The sequence below is a fragment of the Triturus cristatus genome, chromosome 3_1 (assembly GCF_964204655.1).
Source record: "Triturus cristatus chromosome 3_1, aTriCri1.1, whole genome shotgun sequence".
In the NCBI taxonomy this organism is placed as follows: Eukaryota; Metazoa; Chordata; class Amphibia; order Caudata; family Salamandridae; genus Triturus; species Triturus cristatus.
The window spans coordinates 531112343-531134545 of NC_140583.1; the positions used below are offsets into that span (position 1 = coordinate 531112343).

Here is a 22203-nt window from a genome sequence, read left to right on the forward strand (position 1 = left end):
GGTAATCACCGGCAACAATAGTTATTTTCCCAACAGAATGTACTTATTTCAAATTTCATTTACATACTTAACAAAAAAGGAGGAAAAAGCGACAACTTATAGACAAATTATAAAGCATATCAACTGGTCTTAAAAAGGTTACTGATACTTTTAGAACACACACATGTGATGGAAAAGCAGTAGTATGACAGTAGACAGTGTATCCACAATGACAGACAATAAACCCGTGTTAATGGTGACCAAATAACAACCGTCTCCCAGTAGGAGCTCCTAATTGCAAGAGACCTGCAATAGACAGTGAACAACTTAATTGCATACAACTGTGATTATCACATTGGTCTATCACAACATTTGGATTCTGTGTTTCCTCTTCTTGTTAGGTGTTAGTCCTATGAGGGGCACATACATTTCTTGTGGAACTGGAGGTATACAAGGTGCGTCCCATTGACCCCACCGTACCAAAACAGTAGATCTGGATACTAATTGGGGCCCTGTGCTTCATTTTATTTTGATGTCAGCTAGTTGGACATTAACCCTGGAAAACCATGTGGGCTACCCTTTGAACCTTGGTTCAACACTACTGTCAAGTACAATGTGGAGGACCGCGTTGGTCTCCCCACACTTCACTGCATATTGGCTAACATGTGAGGGTTTGCTTCTTTGTTTGTTGTTCTCAGATTGGAAACAATACAATGGCTTGATTCACAATAAAAATGTACCATTCAATGACTGTCTGTGGTCATTGGGACTTTTCTCAAGGTGGAATTAATGCTATGTGTCCATCCATTTCTAAACGTTAGCAGTACACAACAATAACTTTCTCACTCGTCTGCCTATTGATGTACAAACTGTCTGTGTTGTCACTTTTTTTTTCGAGCTTTGAAAGTCCGTCACTCATAAAATCGCTTCTAATGAGTGAGGGTTTAAGGTATTGTGGAAGCATCACAGAAAGGCATAGGAGGAAGACCCCAAACAGTCTTATCTCATCCTCCATTAAATGCCAATGCAAAGTGTTTTCAATTCAGTGGCACTGAGGGTCGACCACTTCTTATTCTAGATTGTAGGACCTTCGATAAATGATACAAACCTTGCAGGACCGAGTGAATCACAGTCAAATGCACTTTTAGTTAATAACACTGCTTTGTTGACTTCACCAGGCCTTACATAAATTGAATGGTGTAGCAAGGGTGCCCTGAGACTTAAAGCAAGAAAGGAAACAAACTATCCCCACTTGGGAAATAAAAGACTGGGGTAACTGGGCTGAAGTGGGCCCTTCACATCCCTAGGGTCCGGTGCCACTTCACATGCTGCACCAATGATAGCTATACTGCTGGTGAAATAAAAACTAGCATCATTTGTCTGTGGATCATTGTCACGTTGGTTCTCTTGTGCACCGGCCATTTGGCAAATAAAAAAGCTTGGGCTGCATATACTGTAATAGGGCAGGATTTATGTTTCTTGAAGATGTATCTTTAATTTTAGCTGGGTTTTGCAGTCGTTCGTCCATTCACGTACTCACTCATTGACTCATCCATTTGTTCATTGATTCAACCAATTATTCATGCTGTAATTGAGCCAGCGGTCAATTCACGGATTCATTCATAATGCACGTGTATTTTACACTACCTGACGGTCTGGTCGGACAACCATCCGGCATCACACTGACTGTAGCCATCATCATAGGCGGCCTGCAGTTGCTCCGGGGTGGCGATGGCAGCACTGTTCTGAATGCATGCTTTCTGTGCCTTCATGAAGTCCAAGGTGTACCGGGTGGAGATTGCCCTGTAGTGGAAAACGATCCCTGAAAAGCACAACATCACAAAATGGTGAAATGTATTCAGACGTGTCTGATCTCTTATTTGGTCTGAGTCTGGGGCTTACTGAGTGTAAAAAATCCATAACAAGTTGGGAACAATACCTTTTGAAATTGATTATTTTCAATTTCTCCGTTTTGGCAAGATGTCGCCCATCATGCCCTTGATAAGGGAGGAACAATCTTTCATCCAACACTTCTGTGATAAAATGCTACACTGCATTGTCCAGTAGTTTTACCCAAAATATGAAGTAAATAGCACAGAAAATAAACCTTTCCTCTTTTTAGGAAATCACTCAGCCAGAGGCAGTGTTTTAGCAACAGGATGATTCAATACAAGTGATTCTTTTAGCTAAATTCAGTATAGCTGAAAGCTCTAACTACAAAAGAGGAGACCCAATTTTATATTGTGTGTGTACCAATATTTTCAATAAAAAGTCTGCTTATTGCAGTCCCGATACTTACTAGCAGCTATAATGATTTTGTTGTCTCTATAAAGCTCTATATATGCCTCTTGCACCTCACTTCATGCCGGTTAATTTAAAAGTAGGCCGCAGCTGCTTAATGCACATAGCACAGTGCATACTTAATGTGCCCACTGTGTTATACTGTGGACTATATATGCATTTTGTGTGGCAGGAACAGTCATCCAGGCATATACCCACCTCCTAGTGGTGAATCGTTCCATATTGGACCCCAAGCACACTGAGACAGCAGCAGTTCTCACTCATTATATAAAGGATCTACCACTGACTGTTGTGGATACGTGTTAGGGATAAGAGAGAGATCACAGATATATAAGAAAAGCAGCTGTTTCTGTGTGTCTACAAGAGTGTTTACCCATACTGTCTGACTGCAAATCTTGCACAAAAGGGAGCTTTCAGTATCCTGGAGCCCCTTCTGATCCCCTGGTGATCCCCTGGTGTTCCCCTTCCTAGTGTAACATGTGGCCACAAGAGGGCGGGTCCACAATTTACCACCACGCTACTGCTACGTAATACATTTTGTCTAGCCCCCTTTGCTCTACATAACACCCCTTAGAGTTCCTTTTCCCTACATGCATTTATCGACCCCCTGTTCTCTTGCATGGCATCTTGCAGAGTTCCCTTTCCTTCCACACTTCAGATTTCCCCTTTCAAGTAATCCCTCAGATGTCCTTTCCTTTATATGCCATTCTTCAGAACTCCTTTGCCCTTAAATGCCAAATGTCGGAGCTCCTGTCCCTTGTCTTCCTTGTCTTCTCCTTGTCATCCCTCAGTTTTTCTTCCACTTCCTTCCTCCTTCCACTTCCTTCTACTTCCAATCCACAAGGTTCCTTTCCCTCTAATTGTTGCACCTCTTCCCCCCCTTCTTTTTTTTTCCTCTCAATCTATATTCTCAGATTCCAAGGTCCCACACCCCATGAACAGTTACTACAACAAGCTTTTCTTCTGCAGTTCTCACATATAAGTAATTCATGCAAGGAGTAACCAATAAAGTGTCATACGGACCAAAAGAGCTCCTTTAGAGTTGAAACGTGGGTGAATGATAGATAGCAAGCAAAATGAAGTCTAAAAATGTTTACCTTTCACAATGACCTCTATGGTGTCCTGGGTGTCTTCAATGCCACGTATCACCTCACAGCGGTAGATTCCGGAATCACTGGTTCGCAGTCGTGTAATTTCCAAGGTGGCGTCCGTGGGGATGAGAGGATAGTTGGGCATGGAGATCAAACCTTTGTAGTCACTATTGATGCGAACCTGCCCGTCGATGGCCACCAAGAGGACAGTCTCCTTCCCATCGTGGAGTTTGCTCCATTTTATTCTTGGGGTGACTGGGGGAGTTGAGGGTGCAACAGTCACATCTTCCAAGGAGTCCATGAAATAGCAAGGAATAGTCAGGGAGTTTCCCAAGGTCGTGTTCAACGGAGACTGTTCAGGTATGCTCACACTCAGTCCATTAACATGGTCTGTCGATTTCAGTGCAGAAACGGAAAGAAACAAAGCACACAGCTGATTACAAAATAACTTGGAAACACTTTTTTCGTTAATGCTAAGACTTGCCTCAGTGTTTAACAGGCAAGAATAGATATCTGAGGACTTCCCACCTGGCCTAGCCTCATGGCGAACTCCACCCTCTCCATTACAAATCCTACATAGCACATAGCCGCATGACCTTTCTATGTGTAAGTTGTTGGTGCAAGGTCAGCTGCTTGTTTCCAACTTAACACTAAAGAGAGTGTGGGGCTGGATGAACGAGTGAATAAATATAGCTACTATAAAAATACAGGAATTGTGTGCTTTATTGCAGGTTATCAGTCAAGACCCATGCTGACCTGAGCACTCACTGAAATAGCAGTTCCTTCAATTGTTGCATAGTTTGTGAAGAAATTTACCACAAAATTGTTTTTACTTGGTATGTTTCATATCTGCTACTTGCATTTCACCTGATTTTTTGTTCTAAAACAATGTATACTTGGATCACCCTGTCCAGAGAGGTCTCTTCTGAATTTGCTCCAAAGTTACAGGTAGTTTCCTTTCAACATGAAGACATTAAATAGACTGGGGTGAAAGAAAACAAAAGGCACGATTGTGTTTAAGTAATGGAGTATATAATGGTGGCCACATTCTTTGCATGCAATTTTATTGTGATTACCAGTGAGGTGCGTCTTTGAAGATGGTTTCAACTATGGAAGTCAATTATGGTTCGCCGTTAATATCAACTGCTGCCTGTGGCACGCCCTTTGGTACCCCTGATATTGCCCAAGCTACTCCTAGTCTTAAGGGTCCTGACAGCAGCTGCAGAAACAGAAAGTAAACATGGCTTTTGAAGCCCTGTTTAGCTTTTGTGCATTCTGTTCATGTCTAGTCCTGCAGCTAGTAGGCGTTTGAGGGGCAAAGGGTGGAAATCGGGTCAATCTTTTGATGTCATGGCGACAAAGGATGCGTGATGTCACTTTCGCTAGCCCCTGGATTTTGCTGAGTCAAATCAAATTCAAATTCAAATAATCTTTATTCGGATATTAAAAAATAGCCATAAAAGATACATATAATACAATCGGGCCTTCATCTAATACAATATATTTCATACATTAATACAAAATTCATGATAAAACAGACATATTAAAAAACTATCCATCGATATCAATAAAAAAAATCTAGACCCTATAATGAGGGCAGCCTGGTTAGTCATCTCCCCTGGTCTTTCTTAATTTAACTGCCAAACGCAGAAAATGTACCATGCTAAATAGTGTAAAAGGATCAGAGGCGAGTTTGAGAAATAAAAGAGCCACTTTAGCCTGTCTTATATTGGCACGTTTTAGGATTGTTTTTAAAAACAGTGATCGTGGGTAGGCAAAAAAGGGACAAATTAGGACAAAATGAAGAGTGTCTTGCGGAGATCTAAGATCGCAGCCGCAGCACCCTTTTAAGCTCACATCATGTACAAAACCCGCTGGGACGGACAGGATATGGGGCAGCAAATCAAGCTAAATCTGGACATTAGGAATCTATCCTGTCTATTGTACATATTGGCAAGATAGAATTCCATGCCCGGTTTAACTTTAATGAGCTGGCATGACCTTACTGTGCTTTTAAGCCCTTCTCTTGCCTCTCTGGTCCTAACCAGATGCTGCCTACAATCTATCTTTATAACACCCTTGTCTCTGCTAACCAACGTGTGTGGTTCATAAAAAAAGTTTTCATGGCCCAGACTGGTCAGTACATCCCTTACATATTTAAGCCATGGTATTCGAGGCCACTTATCCCCTTTCATACAATCCTCTAAAATCAATCTGCTTAAGCTTGCCTCAGGGTTTGTCCAAATTTTTATCCAGCAGAAGATTGGGTTAAAGGCAGCCTTATCAGTGAGGTAATCTATACCTAACTCCTCATGTGCAATAAACGATGAAATGCATGTTGGCACTTGCAAAAGCCTTTTTAGGAATTTGTCTTCTTCACGTTGGATGTTCCCCACATCTGAGAAACCCCAGACCTCGCTCCCATATAGGATCTTTGGACAACATACCGAACTGTATAGTTGAGCGATTTCGTGCGGGGACCAGCGACCCAATCTTGTCGCATAATTCATAATAGACCCCGCGGCGCTGGGATGTTGGCTACATTTATGACTTACTAAGGGCTTAAAATTGAGACGTTGGTCAAAATCAATCCCCAGATAATTGAAAGTTTTTACTTTTTCGAGTATATGGGTTCCTATTGAGAAACTACAGTTCTTGGCTGGCTTTTTGCCCACTTCCATAATATATGATTTGGATAGGTTGGGCACTAGGTCTAAATCCGCAATGCACCTAACAAACCCATTAATAAGTGCCTGTAGGCTCCTTTCTGTACGGGCCAAGAGGACTGCATCATCTGCATATAGGAGGACTGGTATACTTCTCCTCCCTATGCAGGGGCAATCTGCCTCCAGAACTCCCAACGCCTTATCTAGCCCATTTATGTAAAGTGTAAACAGAAATGACGCTAGGATACAGCCTTGCCGCACCCCTCCCCGGCATTGAAAGTCGTCTGTGAGGTCACCGTCATCGGTGAATCTCACCTGTGCTGTGGTTTCGAGGTGAAGTGTCTGCAAGACTCGTATCAATCCTGGTTCAATGCCCATCTCTGCCAGCATTTCCCACAGCTTTCTTCTGTTAACACAGTCGAAAGCTGCTGAGAGATCCATAAACGCTAAGTACACAGTACCTTCCCTGGCCAGAGTGTATTTGGCCACTAGATGATAGAGATTAAGGCACTGGTCTGTGGTAGAGCGCCCATTTCGAAACCCATACTGGAGGTCGGTAATAATATTATGTTCTTCGGCCCAATCCGAGAGACGATTTAAAATGACTCTCCCCATGACTTTCGCCGTAACATCTATGAGGGATATTGGGCGATAGCATTGTGGGTCATTTCTATTTCCCTTTTTAAATATTGGGACGATGACAGCAGTAGACCATGCTGAGTCAACTTCCATGGGTTGAATACACAAGTAAACATTTACCAAATGACATTCTCTATGTCTTGGAAGGAGCCCTTTCTGTGGTGTATCACTACTAGACAATGAGAACAACCTCTCGAGTAAGTGAACGGGTTCGGTTCAAGTCTGTGCATTACTTGTTTCCCGAGTGATTGGCCCAATATAGTGAATTACATTCTGAACTGCAGGAACTAAGTAGACCTGAGGGTACGTACCTGAAACTTCCACGGATATTGTGGCAGTGATGACTCGCAGACACACAAACACTAGTAGTAAAGTGGTCATAGTTTACCTGAAAATGAAAACATAAAACAATCATTACCATTGTCATTTTGAGCACTGCTTGTATTGACCACTAGATCATGGGTGAACTTTCACTTTGAATAGGTAACATTGCTGAGATTATTTTCCATACCTGAAAACTAGGATAAGATTGGTGGTTTTTTAAAAGCGATTTTAAAACTTGCAGGAAAAGAATGCCGGTTTTAAATAAATGTGCAGAATTAATGTGCAAACTTCGATAAAAAATGATGTACTCGGAATGCATGCAACTGTAAGCTATTCTAGGTAATCGTACCAGGCCTCAAAATGACTAAAGCAGTGATGCTTGAATAGAAAACGCTGAATGCACATAAAAAGTTTGATTCTTGACCACTCCATGAACCTGTTTTCATAATATTTAATAAGAATGTTTTTACTTATACAAAGACCACTGTTACGCATAACTTATTGTTGACATTATCGAAGAGTTCATTCACTGAAATGCAGAGTTTAAAACATGAATTTGACTTTCTAACCCTATTCTTTTCATTAATACACGTTTAAACGTTTACATAGTTTCCTGGTAAGACAACTGTTATTAAAAAGTTAAAGATTTTGTACATATATGGGAAAGCAAGCATAAATGAGGCGGCCTTCTTGGGAATAGAATAGTTGATATCATTTTGGTTCAAACGTAACATTGCCGTCTGGGGACTATTGGATTTGGTTTAACCTCTTCAGTGCCCCGCCCTTTCCACGCCCTGTGCCGGGCGTTTCATTAGCGGGCGGGGTTCATGACGAGATGGTCTCGTCATGGGCACAGCGCAACTGCGGCCCATGACGAGACCATCTCGTCATGGGCACCGAAGGGGTTAAGAAGATGAAGAGTGATCCTGTTCCCAGGAGGGCATCTGACGAGGATTGGCTGACAGAGACGAGAAGAGCAACAGGCTGCAAAAGCTTCATGAAATCGAATGGATAAAACAGTGCCTGTTACTAGACGAGGTTATCCCACACACTTTTCCATTTTACCCAGACCCAGACTTTATGGCGCATTGCTTTGAGGCTCTACTGAGTTTCCTGAATATCTCTTCACTGGAAGTTCTTTGCTTTGATTATTTTGATCTTATGAGCTGATTTAAATGCTAAAGCCCTATGGTTTTCTCACTCTTTGTCGGACTGGAATTCTTTAATGATTCTCGTTAACTCCAATTTTCCCCTGATTCTTAGGCTTGGGATTCTTTCCTTTATATAATGCGCTTTAATGCATTTATTGATTGTTTGTTTGACCATTATTGATTTTATATTTCTGTCATATATTGACCATTGAGATTAATCTGAATTCAACTTGTGATTTGCAATAGAAATGATATAATAAAAGATTTGATTAATAAAATTTGTTAAACCTTTACCAACTCTCGTTATTGACTAAGAATTAGAATAGTTGTTGTGAATATTACTTGATGTATTGCGCAAATCCTCTTCTTCTCTAAAAAAATGGCAAAGATCTATTGCATTGAGAGTGAGTGGCAGGGTTTAGCCCTAATGCTGGTAAACTGTGTCTTTTAAACCCTGTTTTCTGCTTTAACACTTTGAAGTCATAACATTATCTGAAATCAGGTTTATTCGCTCTTACCTTTCTTTCATTTTCTCCTTTTTCCCAAGTCTTTAGTACTCATGTGCTACTTTTTGTTTAGCCAATCTATCCACCCTCTGTGCAAGTGTGGAAGTCTCTTACTTTCCTTAGTCATTGTAATTTAGCCTTACTTTGTCTTTTGTCCTTACTCTAAGGTAAGTAGATGATTCGGGACTGCACTATAACAAGACAAAGGGCAACACTACGTCAGCTATAGTTGCCTCCAGGGTGGGATTATACAAGGTTCTCTTACTGCATCATCAGGCTTAGAAAAATGGATTTACATTGCCTGTTTTGCCGCTCATTCTGGGAGTTCTGCTAGTGCCTCGAGACTATCGATAGTGCCTAGAAACCACTGAGTAAGCTATACATAGTTGGTGAATACTGGTAGTAATACTCATGAAAATTGCTTGAGGTATGCCAGTTGGCAGTCCCTGTCAGCTAGCTGGAGGACACACCAAGCCTGCCAATGCATGTAGGGGATTTGTCTGAGATGTGAAAGCCCATAGGGAATGTGAGCCAAGCCATCATCGACTTCTCTCCATACCATAGGGCGTTAAGGACTGTGAGTAGAGCTCAATAGCGCACCATGCAACGGGTCTTCTTTAAGTTCCCTTAGGTGGCATGCTCTAGCCTGCTCCATGCTAGCTTTATAGTCGAAAATTACTCACCAGAGGGAATTGAAGTGGCTTAGTTCCATAGGGCTATTCCTGTGCAATAAAACAAACCTGGTGTAAGGGCACACAAAACTAGTGTTTATCAGAGTTGTCCAGTAGCAACACATGGGCAGGTGGGCAGAGCCAGGTGTGGCCGCTGAACAACAAATATCAGTGTCCCTGTCCTCCAAAGCACTAGACACAGGTCCCACAGTGTGGAAATCCACATAAGCTTTTGGCACCAATCTGCAGAGTTAAGTTGTACACCAGGATATACCATAACAGTTGCATGGTAGCATTGCATTTGATAAAAACCCCATAGTACTCTATCTGAAACCGTGCTGCTCAGGTGAGCAGTGGTTAGATGTGGTTTTTAAACACACACTGTTGGATTCGCTGCCTACTTTGCAATAAATAATGCTTAGTTTAAAAGCTTATCCTCATTTTTTATTTGCTATCCTCAACAAAGCCTGCTAATTGATTTCCGATAGAGGGTTCGGTGATTTGATTAAATATATATTTTTACGGGGGCGTGGCCCCGACGCCGAGCAAGATGGCCGCCTGACGCGGGACCTCCGATGCACCGGAGCTTCTCTTCTTTGCCGGTTCTTCTCCGGAGAGGACTTTAACATCATGAACATCGGTTTTTGATGTGGGAATGCAGCGCGCTTCTGGTGAGCGCTTTTTGACACACTTTTAAGACCGGGCTGCCTCTTTTTTCACCGCGTCCGTTCTCTCCTCAGAGAGCGGCCGCCATTTTGTTTGTCTGAGGCGCGATGCTCGTCTTGCTGCTGGCTTGCCTCCATTTACTTCACACTGCCCTTTTTTAGGGTCCTGCACCTCCTGAATGCCGACTCATCCTCTTTTTTGGACACTGCCTTGCCATATGACTACCTTACTGCTTGTGCTGCTTCACGCTACTGGAATGAGGTAACCTCTGATGAGGACTTCCATACTATGTTTCTGCCTCTGATGGGAGCGTCCTTGGCCTGGTTGATTACTGACCCTGCACTCTTCATTTTTGCATAGTCCGGCATTGGCCTGTCTCTATCTGTTTATTCTGGACTGTCTCCCGGAACATTTCTTTATTCACTCCACAAGCTCTCCTATGGTTACTGCTTCATCTTATATGTGACTGCACACCTTCACTTTTTGGTCTTACCTTATAATCGCCCTCTTCCTTGCTGCTGGTCATTTCCGATTGGCTTCTATGGGCAAGTTACGTAACCCAAAATTTGTCTTTACTCCTTCGGGGAACTCTCCTGTGGTAACTTCTTCACCTCACTCAACGGCGGACTCTCCTCCCAAGGCAGCCCCAATGGCGGGAGTAGCTCTCCCTCGCTCCTCCTCAACACAGCCGCCTTTAAACAAATCCTCGCCTCCGTCAGCAACATCTTCTAAGCGTCTCAAACAAGATGCCTCTTCTTCAGAGAAGTCACCATCCCCTATTTCCATGGAGATGCTTTTTGAGGAGATTCGTGCCCTTCGGCCATTTGTGGAGGAGACCAACAGTAAGATGCAGTTTCTTGAGGAGAAATGGTCGTCCATGGACACCAGAGTTACATCTGTGGAGCAACAGATTTCGGATCTTCAATCTACTTCCCAGAGGGTCTCCTCCTTGGAAAAATCTGTTTTGGCGCTTCAACAGCATACGGAGGAATTGGAAAATAGAAACAGGAGGAATAACCTTCGTATTTATGGTTTACCGGAATCTTTAGAAGGGGATGATCCTGTGCTCTTTTTCTCCTCCTTTCTCCCGAAGCTTTTGGATATGCCGTCCACCACTTCCCTCAATATTCAGAGAGCACATAGACTTGGTCCTCGCTCGTCCACATCAACCAAGCCGAGGGGAGTCATTATCCTTTTTTTGAAGTTCACAGATCTTCTTTCTGTTCTCTCAGCGGCCAGGGCCAAGCGTCAGATCTCCTGGTTGGGTCAGAGAGTGTACCTCTCCCAAGATGTTTCAAATGCTACTGCCTCTCGTCGGAAGGAATTTTTGTCTCTACGAGCTCCTTTGAGGTCTCTTGGTGCTAGATATGGTCTATTCCACCCATGTACTTTCAAAGTTACGCACCAGAATCAGACTTGGACTTTCCAGGATCCTGCTGAACTCAAAAATTTCATTCATATCCGTTCTAATTCTGCTATGGAGACCTCTTCCTCTTCTTGTGGCTGATTGTTCAATTGTCTTTTACACTTTCAGATTACTTGAAAATGTCTAACTTTTGCTTCCCTTACAGGTAATCCATTTTTGTCCCTGTCTTTGTTTCTCTCCATTTATTAGTCTTTTCGTATTGAGTATAAATATACTTTCTTATTCCTTCGTATCTAATTTTCATCTCCCTCTATCCTTTGTTTAATAATTGTATCTTGTTACTGTCCTTCATCATTCCTTCTTGATTTCTTTGCTTCTTGCTTCCTCAGTTCTTTCCTCTATGTATCGCTCTTGGATTTTTACCCTTTGATTGTCATAGTGTCTTTTCTTATTCTCATATGTTACACATGTTTTATTCATTTATCTAGATGGACCGACTGCCTCTTCATCTGGCTCTTCGGTTATGTTCCTTGTTCCGGTGCGATCTGGTCTGGTCTCCCGTTTTGGGGGATCTGTCTCGTTGAGTGTCGCCATTTCCCCGTTGTCCTATTTCGTTCTCCCCTCAGGTATGTTTTCTTCAGTCATCCCTTTGGGATATGTGCTGTCTCTCCTTGTATTCGCTTTCCTTTCCCGCTTCCTTTCTCCTTTTCTCTCCCCTTTACTGGTTGATCAATTCCGATTCTTCTTTATTTCTTTTTATCCCTCTCCTTCCTTTTTCAACCTACCTTACCGATATTTCTCAAAGTTTTCTCTTTTTCGGCTTGTCTTTTGCGCATGCCCTCTCTTTTTCACTTTTTCTGTCCTATTTGATTCTATGTTATTTGTTAATTCAAAGTTGTTACTTGGAATGTAAAAGGTTTCATTAACCCTATTAAGCGGCAGAGAGTTCTGTCCCATTTGGCTTCCTATAACCCAGATATAGCTCTTTTGCAAGAAACCCACCTTAATGATGTTGAATCTCTGAAATTAAAAAGAAGTTGGGTGGGTACAGTTTTATTTTCACCCTCTGACAACAAAAAGAATGGAGTCGCTATCCTCTGTCACAAAAGACTTAAATGTACGGTTCTGTCCCAGGAGACGGACTCTGAAGGTCGTTGGATACTAGCCAGATTACTGCTGAACTCTATTCCTTTGACTGTTTTCAATGTCTATGGGCCTGTACAAGCAGATTGTTCTTTTTGGCCTTTAATTACAAAGAAATGTATTCAATATAAGGATGTATCATTTATTTTGGGTGGTGATTGCAACCAGATTGTTGACCCGTTCCTTGACCGTAAATCCACAGTCCGTTTCACACCGCACAAACCCCACAAACAATTTCTTAATACTATTTCACAATCACACCTGATTGACTCTTGGCGTCTTACACATCCTGACACATTGGACTATTCCTTTTTCTCTCCTCCTCACTCATCTTTTTCTCGCCTTGACTATATTTTCCTCTCTAATTCTTTATCTCAGAATGTTCTGTCTTCTTCCATTGAACCTATTGTTATCTCGGACCACGCTCCCATCGTAACAGATTTTGACTTACTCCCACCACATCCTAAACCCTCCCGATGGCGCTTTAATAGTGCACTTCTTACTGATCCCAACTTTTCTTCCTCTTTTCGCTCCTTTGTGGAAGAATTCTTTTCTCTTAATTCGGATCCTAGTATTTCTTCCCACTCTCTGTGGGATTCCTTTAAAGCCTCTGCGAGGGGGTTCATCATTGACTTTGTCTCCCGGAAGAAAAAACAGTTTACTCAAAAGCGGAAATCTTCCTTGGCCCATATAAAATTCCTGGAACATCAGTTCTACACATCTTCTGACAAATTTATGTCACCGGATCTCCTGCGAGCTAAATTGGAATTCAACAAATTAACTACTGATAATGCTTCTTCGGTTCTTCTCCGCAGTAGTGCAAGGTATTACGGAGGTCGCAATAAATCTGGTAAGCTCTTGGCCAATTATCTTAAATCCCGTAAGGAACGCACTCTTATAGACTCTATATATTCTTCTGTTGGCACTCTTCTCCACAAAGACAAAGAAATCCTTGAGCAGTTTCAACTGTTTTACCAGAACCTTTACACCCCAGAATGCCCTCCCACTCCTTCTCTTATTCAGAGCTATTTTGACAAGCTCCCTAAACCTTCTAATTCTCACCTTAATTTTCCGGATCTTGACCTCGATCTTTCACTACATGAACTCTCTGCAGCCTTGACATCCCTTACTAAAGGCAAAACCCCTGGCCCTGACGGCTTTCCTGTGGAATTTTATTTGCATTTTTCAGACATTTTACTGCCTAAACTTTTAACCCTCTTTCAATCATTTTGCTCATCCGGCAAGGCAGAAGGCACTTTTCAAGATGCCACCATTTGTCTGATTCCCAAAGAAGGTCGCGATCATCAATTTTGTAAAAATTACCGACCGATTTCGTTAGTCAATGTAGACTACAAAATCTTTGCCAAATTACTTGCAATGCGCCTAGACCCCCTTATGCCTCACCTCATTGGCAAAGAGCAATGTGGCTTCGTTAAAGGCAGGCTTACCTCGGACAACTCTCGCCTTTTTCTTAACGTCCTAAATAAGGCTCCCTCATTCTCAACCCCTCTTGCTGCTATCTCTGTTGACGCAGAGAAGGCCTTTGACAGGGTTGATTGGTCTTTTTTGTTTGCTTCATTGCGATGGCATGGCTTTGGTCCCAAATTTATATCCCTTATCTCTCTCCTATATTCTGCTCCCAAGGCTTCGGTACTTGTGAATGGACAACTTTCTCCATCTTTTAATCTTCAGAGGGGTGTTCGTCAAGGTTGTCCTCTTTCCCCACTCCTTTTTGTCTTATCTCTTGAGCCCTTTTTATCCTCCATTCGCAATAATACTTCCATTTCTGGTTTCCCATATGGTTCTAATCAATTGAAACTTTCTGCCTATGCGGACGATATCTTATTGTTTATTTCTGATCCTGAATCCTCCGTACCCCCCTTGCTGTCCGAGTTTAACTCTTTCTCTTTGGTTTCAGGTTATAAGATCAATTCGGACAAAACTGAAATTCTACCTCTCACCTCATCCTGTCTCCCCCATCTTTTCTCTGCTACTGGTTTCGCCTGGAGTAGCTCCAAGATTAAGTACCTTGGCATTTTGTTTTCCAACTCCATCTCATCCTCGGTTAAATTAAATATGTCGGCAGTTATTTCCAGGATTGATCAATCGCTCTCAGCCTGGAATCCCCTCTTTCTTTCCTGGTGGGGTCGATTGGATTCAATTAAAATGATGATTGCTCCTATTTTAATTTATACCTTTTCTATGTTACCGGTTCATATCCCTACATTTTACTTTAAAAAAATCGATTCTCTTCTTTCTCGATTTCTTTGGAAAAATAAGAAATCCAGAATTTCTCTTGCCACCCTCCGTAAGCCCAAATCGAATGGTGGAGTTAACTTTCCTGATTTCCGTCTTTATCATAGATCCTTTTCTTTACGTCAGGCTTCGAGATGGATCTCATCAACTCTTTCTCCTTTCTCGCCCCTTTGGCTGCTCATTGAACACTCTTTACTATTACCCTTATCCTTTGCTGAGGTGGTACGATTCTCTGCCAGGAATCCCTACTCTCTCTGTCCCCTATTCAAACCTACCTCCTCTCTTTTAAATCCTTTGGTTCTTCCCTCCGTGGTCACACGCTCGTCCTTTTTGAATTCTCCTATCTGGTATAACTCTCTTATTCTTCTAAAAAATAGACCCATTTTTTGGAGATCGTGGAGGGTAAAGGGCGTATTGTGGGTCAACCAACTTTTTGATGGCATATCCCCTTACTCTTTTCCCCAATTTCAACTTTTATTTCGATGCCCTCGTTCCTTTCTTCGGAAATTCACAACCCTCATGGCAATTATCCTAGATCGTTATTATTCTCTCCCCTCTACAGCATCACCGTCACCTCCCCCTCCCCTTCTAAGTATTCTTGCTACACTCCCTAAAGCATCTCTCATCTATAAATCTTTTATAGCTCCTAATCCTAATCGCGTCAAAACTAAAGTGGAGCTTTCTTGGGAAACAGATTTTTGTTGTACTTGGCCGATTGCTCTCTGGGATAAGCTGTGGTCCAGATCTTTAAAAATTTCTCGCTCTGCTTCTCTTACTCAATCCTTATTTTATCTGTATCACAGACTCTACCTCTCTCCCCTTTCTTTATCCCGTTTTTCCCCCTCCTCTGACTCTAAATGCTGGTCCTGTGGCTCTTCTGGTGCCGACCTTTTTCACATGTTTTTTCTGTGCCCAGTCGTTTCTACCTTCTGGGGGAAAGTGTGGTCATGCCTCTCCCGTATCTTCTCTCTCCCTTCCTCTTTCACAAACTCTTTTCTCTTTTTGGGTAGCCTCTCTGAACCTTTGAACCTACCCGCTCATCTACACGGTCTCTTTGATCTAGCGCTTGCTCTTGCCTTCCAACACATTTCTTCCAACTGGAAATCTCTAGCTTCTATTTCCCTACAAGGCTGGTGAAATTCTTTATGCCATTTTCACAGACTGGATGTCTCCTTTGCCTCCACTTGTAAACCTGTTCGTAACGTTGATCTTTTCTGGTTGCCTCTCACCACGTATCTGGACTGCTTGGCCCTAAAGAAACCCATACGTCTCAATGCAGAAAATTTTAGGCCCCCTTGAATGTCTTGAACTCTCTCCTTTTGTTATCCCGTATAGGTTTATTTAATACTATTGCTTGTTTATGATGGTAATTTTGCATCGCTGATTTATATAGTTTGAATATATGCCGTAAATATTAGATAATGAATGGTCTATATTATTTCTTTATATCTTCCCCTCTCCTTCCCCCTTTTTTTCCTCCCTTATCCTATCCCTTCTTTTGTCTCCCTCAATGTTAAAATTCTCTTAAAATGCTTTGTGGGTTTCTAACAGTGATATCAGCAGTATTAAGTTTTCTCATTGGATTCTGTATTATTGCAATGTTTGCTGATATCTTCCTTTTGTTGTCAATTCTTTAATAAAGCTTTCAAACATAAAAAATATATATTTTTACTTCTGCGATTTTCATGGCTTCAAGTCTCTCAATGAATAGTGTTAAAGGAACACTTTGTAACAGATGTATGGCCAGCCATCCCCTGCACCTGCTCTGCTGCTTACCTGCGGCAGATACCGATGCGATCTGACAGTCAGCCATAACAAGGAGGGTTTGTATGTTTTATTTGTATTCATTTTTTCAAAACAGTTGTAAAAAGACAAGAGACCGCTTCACAACATCTTAGCACAGCAACTGCAACTTGATAAAGCAAAGCAAGCACTGGCAAAGCCAATAGGCTTGGATTTCATGAGCTAAAATATGTACACAGCTTTTTTCACCTGCGTATTTGCACGTAGCTCACTAAAGCCAGACCTATTTACTTTGGTTGTAGTAATGGTGGTAAACATAATAGTAATCAGTGGTGGTAGCATAGATGGTGCTGGTGATAATCGGTTGTATGACGTTACACCGCATGCCATTACAACGCATGCCGTTACAACGCATACCTTTACCCCGACTTGCTGTCGGGGGTGCACTGGAAGTTGGAATAGTATAATTTACTATTCCAACTCCAGTGTGTGCAACAGTGGAGTTAACTGAAACACCTTCTACCCCCTGCAACAAGCCTTTTGTGTTGTAACGACATGCGTTGTAATGGCATGCGTTGTAATGCTTACGTTGTAAAGGCTGTTTCCCGTGATAATCATGGTGTGGTAACAGTGGCAATGGTAAGGGTGGTACTGTGGTGGTAGTGTTAATGATGATGGTAATAATGGTAGTGGTAACTGTGTTGGTAATGGTGGTAGTAATGATTATTGTAATAGCGGTACTGGTGGTTGTGGCAAGATGCCAAGGGCTGGAAGTTGTACTCACTACTCTCTGCTAAAATGCCTGAGGGAGAGTCAACCCTTTCCAGTAGCCACAGTGCCAGGACAGTCAGGTACGTCAAGGTAACCGGTGTCTTCTAGAATCCGTCTCAAATGGAGGAATAAGCTGCTAGACAGAATAAAAAACTTTCTAAGCACTCATGCCAGTCTTAATAGAAGGTGAAGATAGTTGCAAAGGAAGAGCAAAGAACCAAAGTTTCTCAAATTCTCGACACAGAATAAAGGCAGTGAAGGAATCTCGAATCCAGGAGTCCAATAAGAGATTAGCTGCAGAAAAAATGGAGCCAAAATTAAGAGCAAAAATAACAGCGAGGGGCAAAGAACCTGCTGAAAAATAAACTTTGAACGCATTGTAATGCATCTTCTTCTGGATCTTGCTTCCTAAGATATGATTCTAACAGGAAATTCATAACACTAACCAACTTAGATTTAGAAGTTTCAACACAGAACATAGAAGTAAAGGACATCTTAGGGGAAATATGAGACATGATCATTTCATATGCAGCCAGAAGAAGAAAGAGGCATTGGTCGAACTTCCTTGTTAGCATTGGCAAGTGGAAGATAATGGCAAGGTACCACTGCCATCTTCAGGAAGCTGTGTAGTTCGTGGCTGGGTCTTATGGCAGCTGCTGCAATTTGAGTGAGCCTGAGCAGGTCTAATAAACATGGATGCCTCCCCCACTAGTGGAATGTCACAGCGAGTTATCTAACAGCATGAAGACAGCAGTAGGTGCTGCCAATCTGAAGTGTGGGTGGCACCGTGGGAATAAAAAAAAAAATAGACTTACCTTTCACTGCCTGCCACTGTGATCTTCTGCCCCAGTGCTGCGCCTTGCTGCTCCTATGCTTCCGGCACTGCAATCTCCATGAGCACAGGCTCACAGACTCCCCAGGCAATCCCAGTGCTTCTATCATGATATTACACCCAGCATGAAAGAAGCGCTGGGATTGGGCGGAGTGGCATTTCATGCTTCAGCAGAGACTGGGAGCCTGTTTCCCTGAGCACTGCTGATATCTCCAGGGAACAGCCTGGAGATATCCAAGTGCGCATGTCTGTTTGGCCATCCTAAGAAGGCCAGCCAAACTAAGTTACACACTTTCAGTGCCTACTACTCCTCCTCCCCTTGATGCTGACAACGCCAAATTGTGTGAAATTGAATGAAGACCTGTGGCCGTGGTAAGTGTGGTGGTAGTGTTAATGATCCTGGTCATTGTGCTATGGTAATGGTGGCAATGATAAGGATCTAAAGAAAAGCAGGCTGTGTGAAAATGAAAGAAAAAACAGATGGCCGTCTAAACATCAGGTTCGACTCAAGAACTGGTACAAACATTTAAAAACCCTATTGTAGTAAAAATAAGATAAATAATTGAATGTTCAATGATTCAGTGCATTTATGAGATGGAAAATAGTTGCTTGTTCAATGCAATGCTAACCCAACACTGAAGGTGAAATAATACACAAAACAGTCAGTAGCAGGTCGTCAGAAGGCGATAATGCCTTTGGGTAGAGGCAAAACCCATTCTATGACTCTTTAAAAGAATTGACATGCAGCTTTGCACAGAACCGTGTTGTCAAGCCAAACCAAACAAGCATGAGTGAGTGCAATGGAAAGTCACATTTTGTCCTCCAAACCCTTCCCACTTCTATATAGTACATTACAATATCCTCAGCTTCATTGTGACAGAGTCCGACTGTCATTAGAAAGAAATTAGTTTTGAGAAAGTCTATGTCAAAATGAATAACGATGCATTCATGTATAAAAACGAATTTGCCCATTATGAACTCCAAGTCAACCCCGACTCAGAAATACGTAGTCAGACAGGTACTGAGAACAAGGCCTGAGGTCACTGACAAACGTGCAAACAGGAAATCCCATCTCAATTCCACAGATATGCACAGCGACACCACAATGGTCCAGGAAGATTGGCCCCAATAAAGCACACATGGCCGGAGGGACATGCACGTTCCCAATACACCATAATGTCAGATGTCACATGAAGTTAGCAACACATAGCCAATCAGCACACATCACACACAGTACTCACAGTGACACCGTGCTCTTCATGCCAGACATCTAGACATGTTACTCACTGGCCTCATTGTGTCTACACATGGTTTAGGCCCACCTGGCTTCATCATCGAATACATTAATTTATGGCTCCAAAGACAGCGGTTCACATTCCTTACCAAAAAGATTCACCAGGGGGGCGTTTCTGCACTAAGAAAATAATGCTAAATGCAGAATTACTCTTCTTGTGTAATTATGTGTAATGTCATGAAATTTGTAGATAATTCCGTCTGCATTTTTTTTACTTAGACTACTCAAGCTATTTGTTTTCTATGTGTTGATGCCTCTCTCTTGTATTGTCGTAAACCTTACTACAATGTAATTGTTAAGCGCTCTGATACCCTTTGGGTCATGTTTGTGCTGTATAAAACACTGAATAAATAAATAAATAAATAAGTACACCCTACACGATAATTATGCAAGTTACACCCACCCTTAGCTATTTGCTAGTTATTTTGAAATGAGCTCACATGTGGCTTTCCCATTACAGTGCCATTTAAACCCATCACTGTGCCAAAATAAAGTATCTGTGAAATCTATCTTTATTCAGCAGTTCTCTTCTACCTGTGCCTGTCAGATGATTACCCATTATTGGGATGATGTAAACTATTGAGGATTCTAGAAGCCATATATGTATTTTGTGCCACTTGGTTACTCGCAAATACAGCAAGATTTCAAAGCAGCTTTGGAATTGTCTATTATTGGCCAAAGTAATTTTACCAATTTCTCACCATTTCTTACGCAGGGGATGTGCAGAACAAATCAGACAACAATTTTCTACAGCAGTGGCATCCAGAGGCTCAAAGCAGGTCCATAACCAAATCTAGCCAGCCACTAGCCATTATAATCCATCTCCAAACCATATAATAGTCTACTACAAACGTACTACTGACTATCAAGATGGACTGAAAGCTAACCATTGGAAAGAAACTCATTTACAATATTAGCATATCCCTTTGACAAAGCAAGAATCCCAGAAAGGGAACCCAGATTCCTAAAGTGCTTTTGGGTAACGCAAATGTTGGGAATGAGGGGTCACTCTAGATAACTTAGCATATTGTGAAGTATAGTGTGAAGTCAGTATAATGACCATGACTTACAACAAGTTTAGCAAACAGAGCATCAGAAACTAATAAAGGAATTTAGTACGACAAAATAGTACTTCTGGTCAGGGATGTTAGGTGACTTTGTGCAATTTTTTTCATGAATTTAACAAAGACCAAATGACCTGACAGCGATTGAAATAAAGTATCCTGACATGGAACAGCTTGTTGTCAAGAAATCACATTAATAGTGTAACCAAAATGTTATGTACAAACATCTTCTATTTTCTCATTGCCCTCTATAACATTATAGCCCATGATCGCCAAGCTCGCTAGAGAATAGTTGAATTTGTTTGATACGAATCACCTCAAGGAATGGCTCGTTGAAATGGTTCACCCTTGCTGTGCCATTCAGCACAATTGATGTTAAAGTTTTTTGCACGTCTCATTTGCAGGACACAATACATTTGGGCATAAAAGGCAATTGTAGTCGTTAAAACATTGAAAAGCTTGAATTTAAAATAATGTTAAAAGATAGAAATAACAATAAAGATTAAGCATTCAATAAAAGATTTACGGACTCATAATGATTTCTAATCTGAATTGCTTTTCGAATAAAATTTAAAACTGAAAAACATATGTCTGCCGTGCTTAATCTTTGTAAGAATGCCATTGCTACCTGGAAATGGTTAATCTCTGTTTTACGAAGCAAAGGGATCTAAAAAGTGCTCCTTGGTCCTGAATATCAAGGGCAGAATAAAATACAATGGCGTGTGCTCTGATTTGTGACATTATTACAGTGACATGGTGGTAAAGGCCCGCTGCCACATGCATTGTGTAGGAAAGGCTACTTTAAAATGGATTAGGTTTAATCGAAAATATTTTAAAAGAAGATGATATTGTGCATTTTCAATCCAACCCAAATATGGTTCAATAAATGTAACAGTTGAAATTTGCAGGTAATGCTCAACTGTTTTCATGTTTGAGGCACCCCTTTAGCCTTTCATCCTATTGTTAAATCTCTGCATGGCGAGATTTAACAATAGACTTAGCATTAGACGGCATATTATATGGGGATGTGAACATCTCTTTTAGGCCCAATTTATATAAGACAGATTTTACATACATGAGCCAAGGTATCTTGATTGTGATATCCAGAGATGAGCAGTCTAACATGCATGCTCTCACAACACTTGCTTCCAGGTTTTGCCAACACTTAATCCATAATAGGAGTGGTGCAATTGTTATCTGGTCCCCTATGTCAGAAAGCCCAACACCTTGTGGCATATAAACATTTTTCGGGAACTACAAGAATCCTGTGTGTGAACGCATTTTCTATGCATTGGTGCATATCTGCTTTTTGGTAACCCCATACCTCCGCCCCCATACAGAGCTGCGGAGATGCATTTATCTTTATATAAAGCTGTCCTCCCCGCAAGGGGTTTATGTTTTAGATTCCTTGCAAAACAGAAAATGTCCTCCACATTCCTTCCCATTTGCTGTAGTTTTGAGGTTAGATGGGTTTTCCATTTTAATGATGAATTTAAAACGATTCCTAAATAGGTAAAATCATTTATTACATTTAAAAGTGTACCACCCATTCTAAAGTGCTTACTTTTCATCTGTCATGGCCCACAGGTTATAGTATACAATTTTGTGTAGTTCACATTTCCATGCCCTCCATGTAATCTGTGAAATGGTTTAACAACTTTTCTAATGGCTTTGGGGTGTGACCAACTAAAACCGCATCATCTGCATACAAAATATGGCCACAGAAAGATCACCCATCTT

The 22203-nt window shown here is 41.6% G+C and overlaps 1 protein-coding gene across 2 annotated transcripts in view; it reads right to left on the minus strand.

The window, feature by feature from the left end:
* ACAN (aggrecan) overlaps window positions 1-22203 on the minus strand; it is a 228571-nt gene that overhangs the window by 110368 nt on the left and 96000 nt on the right. For both annotated transcript variants that reach the window (XM_085644462.1, XM_085644463.1), the window contains exons 2-4: window positions 6988-7064; window positions 3378-3761; window positions 1627-1801 (exon numbers count right to left, since the gene is read on the minus strand). In XM_085644462.1, coding sequence (XP_085500588.1) covers window positions 1627-1801; window positions 3378-3761; window positions 6988-7057 — 629 coding nt within the window. In that variant the 5' untranslated portion in view covers window positions 7058-7064. The remainder of the gene's footprint in view (window positions 1-1626; window positions 1802-3377; window positions 3762-6987; window positions 7065-22203) is intronic.